This window comes from Mustela putorius, unplaced genomic scaffold (genome assembly GCF_011764305.1).
Source record: "Mustela putorius furo isolate JIRA1106 unplaced genomic scaffold, ASM1176430v1.1 tig00003834_pilon_pilon_pilon, whole genome shotgun sequence".
Classification (NCBI taxonomy): domain Eukaryota; kingdom Metazoa; phylum Chordata; class Mammalia; order Carnivora; family Mustelidae; genus Mustela; species Mustela putorius.
The window spans coordinates 111,056,650-111,065,884 of NW_025421987.1; the positions used below are offsets into that span (position 1 = coordinate 111,056,650).

At 49.0% G+C, this 9,235-nt stretch overlaps 1 protein-coding gene across 1 annotated transcript in view; it reads right to left on the reverse strand.

The window, feature by feature from the left end:
* SH3BP5 (SH3 domain binding protein 5) overlaps positions 1 to 7,920 on the reverse strand; it is a 72,936-nt gene extending 65,016 nt beyond the window's left edge. Inside the window, exons 1-2 of the mRNA XM_004773570.3 lie at positions 7,547 to 7,920; positions 5,763 to 5,825 (exon numbers count right to left, since the gene is read on the reverse strand). Coding sequence (XP_004773627.1) covers positions 5,763 to 5,825; positions 7,547 to 7,687 — 204 coding nt within the window. The 5' untranslated portion in view covers positions 7,688 to 7,920. The remainder of the gene's footprint in view (positions 1 to 5,762; positions 5,826 to 7,546) is intronic.
* Positions 7,921 to 9,235: the final 1,315 nt, after the last annotated feature.

Sequence of the window (9,235 nt, forward strand, 5' to 3'; positions counted from 1 at the left end):
CTCAGGAAACTGATCTCCACACCCCAGCAGACCAGCCACAGAGCAAAGCCCTGTTGCTCCAGTGACTTCAAAGTCCAGCCCACCTGTAGAAGCCCTCTCTCTGGTCCCTTGCCCAGAGCCAGTCTCTGACAAAGAAATGTCATGGTGGGGTGTGGGGGAAGAGAACGGAGCCATGGCCAGAGACTGTGAGAGGCCTGGCTTCAGTGGACATCCCATCAGAGATGTCTCTGCTTCTGGTGCCCCATAGGCACGAGGCCTCTCCTTCTCCCAGGCTGGGTGGTTATCAAAGCACTCCCTCTTGTCCTCCATGTCCACCCAGGACATGGGCAAGAATCACTGCCCCAGTTCATAGATGAGGTGACTCAGGTTCCAAAGAGCCAAGTGCCCCTAAAAGTCAACAGACCTCAGGTTCTACCCATGTCACCTGATACCAAGACTCTCTTCCCTCAACCCACTACTTCCCTGTGACTTTGGGTTTGGGGTTTTTTTCTCCTGATGACAAAGTAATACAAATTCAATGCAAATAACTCAAAACACTATAGGAAAGTATAAAGACAATAAATATTCCTCATCTCTCATCAGATAGAATGTGTCTGATCTTTTCCAGACATTTTTATGCACATAAACATATTTTTTAGGATAAGACCATACTGTATGCTCTTTTGGAATCTCTTTCCATTCAGACATCTTTCTAGGTTAAGAACAGGCCATGTCATCATTTTAAGGCCTAGGCTGTCGGCCACTTCCTATCCACAGTATTCACTTTTCAAATTCCCTCTTGATAGTCATTTGGATTCGTAATTTTCCAACATTTTTAAACAATGCTGCAATGAGCATTATTGGACCTATACCCTTGCCCACTTATTTCCTTTGGGTAAATTTGTGCAACCACTGGGTCAAAAGTTGCTGTCGCTTGACATCCCAGCAGCAAGGAGGGGGCGCATCACTGAAGCAGGAAGTCCTAAGTCCTACCATTCTGATGGCCAAACTTCAGGCCAAAGCCGTGAGGACAGCAGTGGCTGCAGCTCATGTCACCCGGGGCCACTTCCAATCCACCCCCGCTGTTCCTCCCCCACCCGAGGTTCCAAGCATGAAACAATTTTTTGGTTTTGTTTTTGTTTTGAAACAGAAAGTGCCTGCTGCTTTCTGGAGGGGGAGAAAGGCAGATTCTGGGTATAGGCCTTACACAAGTTTAGGGAACACAGCTGGCATCAGAATCAAACGCTTTTTCAAACCACCCCCACCTAAGCAGTGAGGGAAAGAGCTTGAGTGTTGACAATTAACGGCTTTCCCTCCCTGGGTAAGGGCAGACTGAAAAAGTCCGCTTCTGACAACTCAGAGCCAGAAAGGCTGTCCATGGGTAACTAGCCCTGGTCGTGGCCTTCCTCCCCTTCCTCCTTCTCTTTGACCACTTTTTGGATCTAGAACAGCCCGCCTTCCAGGCAAGCAAGGGAGACCATGAAAACACTGCACATCATCGTCAAAAGTAGGTAACTGCCATGGAAATATTGCAATCTTGATTACAATGTTTTAGAAATCCTGTGCCGCATCTTATTTGAACACTTAAAAACAAGCTAGTTCTATAGAACACGTATTGTAAAAGTATATTAGCACATTTACTTCTTTGGCAGGGTTGTTACACATTGAATGACACACTTCTCTGACTCCTCTCCTCTCCTCTATCCATGGCTCCCCCCCCCCCCCCCCCGGGACACTGGGCCCTCTCTTGCAGGGGCTCAGTCAGGCCTTACTCAGCTTAGCACTGACTGTTCCCTCTGACTGGAATGCTTGTCCCCCACATGGCCCTAAGGTGCAAGGGAAGCCTTTCAAACCCACTACGTGTAACGCTGCATCCTCCTGGCTCCCAAACACCCACACTGCTAGCCCCTCCTGGCCATGGTTCCCTCCTTAGGGCACATCACCACATAACCTAGTGTGTCCTTTAATTATAATTCTCTGCCCATTCTCTGCCCTACTCTCTCCCCTTCATGGTTCTCAACACACAGTTGGTGCTCAATACTCAATGATTAAAGCTGACTAACTCACACATCTGTGAGAAAATATTTATTTTCTTAATTTGAAATATCAGACTTCTATTCAAGGGCTTCTCCGGTTAAAAGGTTACTCCTGTCAGCAGTTTGAAAGGACTGGCCCTCTGATATAAATCAGAGTGCAAAGGGAATACGACATTGTTTAAACAATGGCAGAGGCAAACCGAGGTCACAGGAAGGGGCAGATTTCCAACTGACAACATGGAAGGTGGCTGGCATCCAAAAGTCTTTTTTGGTGTCTCCAAGTTAAAGAACTGAGACAAGGGATAGATCCTAAGGTGTATCAGACCTGCACCCCAGCCTACCCCAGACACAATTATTCCATGTCCTGAGGGAGGGAGCAGCTATCACAAACCTGATCACCACCATGCTTTAATCACAGTCAAGGTCAGGAGGGCTACTGGACACTCCAGGTCAGAATTAAAAAGCAAAGGGAAAAGAAATGCAGAAGCAAAAGACCCCCCTCTAGAGGCTCCGAAATTACAGCCAAACCATCCTCATTATTTGCAGATTCCATACTCACTAAAATGTATGTGTAATTCCAAAATCAGTAGTTCCAGAGCTTCTCCAATCCCTCACGGACAGGCAGAGAATGGCCAAAATGTGAGTTGCCCCACACGCGTGTTCCCAGTGAAGCAGAACAAAGAGACATGTTCTGCCTTGTTTCAGCTCTGGTGCTGTAAACAAGCGTCCTTTCATGGGCCAGCTAGTGCCACACTTTTTGCACTTTTGCTTTGTGCTGGGGAGTCGGCTGTTGGAGGCAGCCCCAAGCCCAGGGCTGAAGGGCTGGCCAACGTTGCTGAGCCCAGGAAGGCTGGGATGGGCCTTACAGAGAATGGGCGGTGGTAGCGAGGCAAGCTTGGCTCAGGCCTGAGTCACAGGCTACTGGCCTGCGAGTTCAACATTAACGAATCAAGGATGTCTATGAAAGAAAATGGCTCTAAACTGAAACATGCATAAAACAAGGTACCAGATTGCTCAGCAGATGAAAGTAGTATGACCTGAGGCCCAGAGGAAGACGTAATATAAGGCCTAGCAATGGCTCCGTCTTCCCTACTTCAATGTTCACAGTGACTTTACAGAAAACTGTCACCACAAATAACGAGAGAAACAAGCCGATATTAAAATGGCTGTTTCCTGTCCCACATCTTTTGGCACACTCCCCTCCGCCACCCCCACGACTCACTCCATCTGCTCCTCTTTGCACGGGGACTCTCCCGCTCGCTCACTCGCACAGCGGGCCTCTGCTCAGGTGTCTTCCAGTGACCCCTCCCCCAGAACCCCTGTCACCTCACTCTTCGGCTGCAGTGATGACAACCAGCAATTATTATCTACCTCCTGGTTCCTCACCCTCAACTAAAATCATAACTCCCCTGAGGGCAGGCCTTTGTCTTATTCACCCACGGACCCGCACTGGCCAACCCAGTGCCCAGCCCAAGGTGGGTGCCTGGTGCTTGACCGCAGGGACACCGCCCACCTCGGGGCTTGGGCAGTGTGACGAGCGTGGGGGCACTGGCACTGAGGGTGAAAGACACTGCTCCTGAGTCTGACAGGAAACATATACTAGACCGGGGGCTACATGGTGCTATTCAGCACACAAACGTTGCTGGTCCAAGTTGAGATGTGCTCTAAGTGTAAAATATGCACAAGAATTTGAAGACTTAAAAAAATATACATACACACACATATGCATATATATATATACACATGCATAAAACATCTAATTTACTACTTGTGTATTCATCTCATGTTGAAATTATATTATGTTGGGTGTTCAGAGCTGAACAAAATAGATTAAAATTAATATCAGCTGTTTTTTACTTTTTAATGTGGCCACAAGGGAAGTTTTCATGACTTAGGTAGCTTGTGTCATACCTCTGTGAGTCCACCTTGGTTATAATAATACCAAGAAAAGGTCAGCCAGCAACACAAGCCCGCTCTGACTACCTCTCTGCAGAGCCTAGTGCTCTCCAGAGCAAGGCTGGAAACACCTGTCCTGCAGCTTCCTGTCACACGCACACTTAAGTGTATTCAGAAGAAGGATTGTGAAATCAGAGCTAAAAGTTTACCAGACTCAGAAGGTAAGCACCCTGTGGAGCCGTCTTGTTCATGCCTCCCCCGCCCAAAAGCCTACTTCTGAATTGTCTATGCAGAGTTGAAATGGCAAAACATGAGCTAGAAGGGAGCTAGAAGGGATGTGGAAAGTTGATCTGGCCCTGGCACATCGCTGAACCATGAGACCATGTGCCTCTAACAACCTCATCTGGAGAAGAAGCAGAGCCCACTTTCCAGAACTGTGCTCTCCAGAACTTTCTACAATGACAGAACTGTTCTCTATTCTGTCCAATATGGTGGCTACTAGGCTCTTGAAATGTGACTACTGAATTTCTCATCTTATTTCAATTAATTTAAAGGTAAAGAGTGACACATGACCAATGGCTGCCATACTGGACAGCACAGTTCTAGGCTCCCATGACAGGAGATAAAGCTTGTAAAAATCACTTTGTAACTCCAAAGCCCTAGAGAAATGGCAGGGGTTCTATTGTTTAATGTATTAGAAATACGAGATTCTGAGAGATTTCAATTGTCCCAAGAGACTCAATCCACTAGAAGTCAAAAAAAATTTTTTTAATAAATATGCAGGTTTTACTTCACCTGGGGGAGAGGTCAGCCAGTGTTCATGGATATATACAATAAGAATAGAAGGGTGAGCGATAACCTTCACACACAACTCAGAAAACATGCTTTCAATCCTTTTTTTCCCCCCCACACACTCAGATTCAGTGCCTCCAGGGCCTAACCATGCAGTCAGAAATCAAGGCTGCCAGTGTCCTCCGCACAGATTATTATCTCCCACACCCTCATTCTTAGGGACCAGATGTTTCCTGCCCTTTTTGGTGACCTTCCCTACTACTTCTCCTGCTACAGAAACAGGTCCTCCCCAACTGCTCCAAGCAGTCCTACGGTTCTCTGAGTCATTCACGGGCTCTCAGACCCATGTAGGGCTTGTTCAGATTCGCTGACGGATGGTAAAAACCACCACCACTAAAGAAGGATGGGGACTAATTGGTAGCTGCAAAGAATGCTCATCTGTTTACACTCACGTTGGAAGATGCTCATGAAATTCAAATCAAGTTCTAGTCTCAAGTGCCTCTCCCCAGCAGGAAAGCCCTTCCAGTCTAAACAGCTTTCTGCTACCATTAAGATCATTACATTCGACACGCAAACAGACAATAAGGAAATGAGCAGGGAAATGGAAGGAGGGTGAATTTTTAGGACAGAAAGTCAAAAACTGTATAAGTCTAAGGAAATTCTCAGTGTTTCCAAATACAAATGTAAGGAGCCACCCTAAGATACTGGAGAGCTTTTGTAAACTCTATTCATTCTTTCTCCATTATAGAGCACAGCTAATTCTCCCCTCAATCCTTCCAAGCTCTTACGCAGACGCGTGAACTTTAGTGCTCCATACAGCCCTTGATTTTGGCCCCACCAAGCTCCCATGATGAAAAACATGTGAAATAGGATCCACATGTGTTCCACCCACACGCTGGGCTCAGCAGCATATTTCATTCCGTCAGACAGCGGGCTGTTGCTCAACTCCACGGAGGGGACGCCAGCAGTCATCCTCCAGCTATTAAAACAAGGTCAAGCTGCCTGGTGTCAGCAGGATTGACACCACCTCACCAAAAACAGGGACCCAGACTCCAGTACCTCAAGTTCAGTCTCCCGTCTGTTGATGTCATCTGTGGATTGATTTAACTTCTCCAGTTCTCCCTAGTGAAGAAAAAAGAGGGAAGAAAGATTTAAGGGATTCGTCTTTTGTTTCCAATACGACTGAGCTCACTCTCTGCAGAAGTATTCCAGCACAATTTGTAGGAAGAGGGATGAGTCACTATTAGTTCTCAAGGACAACAGTTGAGCCCTGGCTTGAAGAGCAAATGAATGTAGGGTATTTCTGAAGTATTTTTCTTGATGTTGATGGTGTCTCTCAAAAATGCTGTCAGGTCCCAGAATTTTTTTTCTTAGAAAGTCAAGTATTTATTGCAGGTATGTGACTTCAGGTAAAGCCACCTGTTACAAATGGTTTAGGAGTCAAATTAAAATAGTATCTCCTGCCTCCAAGCAAGAACTTTGCAGAAAAGACAATAAAAGAAAATAAGACCGAGCTGAAACTAGAAACCCAAGTGAAATTATTTAAATCAAGGGCAGAATTCTGACATTAACTCCTTCGTGATTGAGTTATTTTTCTAGAAATGAAAATCTTTTCACACTGTCAATTAAAACTACCTGTTTTAACAAAACAAAAACTAGCTTTAATCCTTATCCTTTAAATAAACATTTATAAACTGACATTTTGTAGAAAGTACCCAGTGAGAAGTTAACTCTTTTTACTCTCCGAACAAAGGATCTGGTAAGCAGAATTCCCCTACCAGGAAAACAAGATTTAGTAGTCTGAAGTAGTGATTTTAATTAATAGAATTCCTAATGCAAAGATTTTTCCACCTGATCTTTATCTTGCTAATCTGCCAAAACAATTCATTTAAATGGCAACAGCTGAGTTAAAATGGGCTTTTAATTGATCTGCGCACTGAAAAACCAATTAGGGCTCTAGAAATTGCAGAGCACGATTAAAAGCAATGTGTGAATACATATATATAGATATATAAATGATTTATGGAAAGGGTAGAAAAACGGGTCTCGGAAAGGGATTTGCTGTGCTTTTTGCCTGGAGGGTGAGGAGGTTAAGCTGTCACTCCTAGATCTTGGCTTAGAAATTGTTTTTTAATCATCTCTCAGAAATGGAGGCACAGAAAGCCAGGCCAATCCCCTCGCCTTCTCCCCGCATGAGCTTTGCGCATCAGTTGTCCCCGGTTTCTGTTCACACCCCGACCTCCTAACAAGGAAAAGCTGGGTTTTCCACCATTAGAAGCCAAGCGGAGGTTTGAGCCAGTGGCGACAATAAGCCCTTCGCTAACAATGAATCAGACGAGGAGGAAGATGGAAGGCTCAGGCGAGCACCTCCGCCAGGTGAGGGCTCGCAATCCCGGCACGGGTGCCAGCCCACGCTGCAGGGGCGGACAACGCCCACAGTGCCCAGCGCCCAAGCGGCCCGGTCGACCCCGCCGCCCCTAGCCCGGAGGCCGCGGGATGCCCGCTGCGCCGCGAGCCTGACGGGGGGGACCCCGCCACACGCATGGCGCCCCCGCCCCCTTTTTCCCTTTGTTGCACATCCGCCCGAACCACTGGGCATGCTGCGGCGACCCCCAGATCCTGCCGGGAGTCTGCAGGGGCTCCCCACGACAGAGTCAGGCCGCATTCACGCGGGCACTGCAACCTCCCCGTGAACCCTGTGAAACTGGAAATCCGGACCCTCTCTTCTCGCCCCCGGACCTATGTGGCCACCACCGCCAGGACCGCAGGCACTGGGGCCGCGAGGCGGGTGTAAGTGCGGATGCCCGCCTCGGTGGCGTCCCCCCTCCCCCTGTGAGCCCTACCTGGATCCGGGGGTCCACCTCCTCTTCCTCCTCCAGCCCCTGTTCCATCCCCTCTTCCTCGTCCTCCTCCTCCAAGTCCCGGGCGGACGGCGGGAGCTCTGCCGGCTCCTCCGGGCGGTTCCGCTTCAGCGCCGCGTCCATAGGGGCAGCGAGAACGCTAACGGCGCGGGAGACTTCGGAGCGTCCAGAGGGGAGGCAGCCGCCGCGGGCTCGGCCAGAGCCGTCTCGCCCCAGTCCGGCACAGTCCGGAGTCGCCGCTCGCCGATGCGGATCCTGCCGGCCCCGGCTGAGCGGAGGAAATGGGCGCGGCCGCCCCCTTTCTGCCGCGGCTGTCAGCGCAGCGGCGCCCGCTCCGCCCTCGCCCCGCCGGGCCGCCCTTGGCGCTGTGACTGTTCGCCGCCAGTCCCAGTCAGCCACCCAGGTCTCCGTCACAAAAACCCCAGCACCGCGAACACCTTCAAGGGGTTGAACCAGGAGAGCCGCCTCCCTTTGTCAACTTAGCAGCCAGATCACAAACTACCCACCGTTTGGCCCCCTGCTTTCGGGGTAGCTTTCTCTCTCCCTCCTGAACCAGAGCAAATTGTATGGAAGGAAAGTTTGGGGCATTTCCACTGTCTGAAGTCACCTTGAGAAGCTTGGACTCAGTGACCCTGGACCAGTTTCAAGATCCTCAAATCCCTGTATGCCTCTAAAACACCTTTCTCCCCTTGGGTGAACCTTGGTAAATGGATCTACCTGAAGAGTTCCCCCAAAACGGGGAAGTGAAACATGCTCACACAGACCCAGAAGTACAAAGAGGGGAGCTGAGTGCAGCTTTGCGCCTGGAGCCCTTGGCCAGAGGCTAGGTGGTCCCTGCTGGACAGAGCTCCATACCCAAACACCCACACTCTCATAGCTGTGCCATGGTCCTAACTGAATAGCCAAGAAGCAAGGACAATCCATTGGTGATCGGGGATGTGGTTGAGTGGGTACAGCTTTCCCCAGGCCAGAGCGGAGGTAACCCCTGGTGGTGGGCAGGCTCTGTCCAAGGATTTCTGAACTGGCAAGGTTTCCTGCCCACCTTGAATAAGGAGGGAGCCAGAGTTTGCCTGGCAAACTCAACATCTGGAGGCCAAAGTGCTTTTATGAAATGTCAGGGCCACTGTGATGTCAAGTGAACACAAATTCAGATGACCTTAGCCAAGCAGGCAAGGACACTGCCAGCGGCCATCACTAATGTCTCCACTACAAAAATGCAGAATGTGTACACTTTCTACACAGGCTTGTGGCTCATCAACTGTTAGTTGGGAGAACAAACTCACTTGAGGAAAAAGCTTTCTGAGAGCCTATCTTGAAAGCCACCTTTGGGAAACCTGCCTACCCTGGCTTCATTAGAGGCTACATTGGTGGTGGGGGGTGGGAGGGATGTGAGTTACTCCCCCAGCGAGGTCCCCCCTTCCCATGCTGACACTGTGGTCCACTGTGAAAGGAGATTCGTTCTGTCACCTGGAGGTAACACAGGCACACACATTGAGTTTGGTTTGGAAACAGTCATCGTACTTACAGTCAAGGGAGAGCCTGCAATTCTCTGAGCAAGGTCCTAAAACCCCTTGCTAAAAACCTAGCTGCGTTTGATTTTTCACCAGTGTTTCCCCAGTGGCTTGGATGAAGCCTATTACTGAGCAGGTTTATCCTAGCTGTGAATAAACT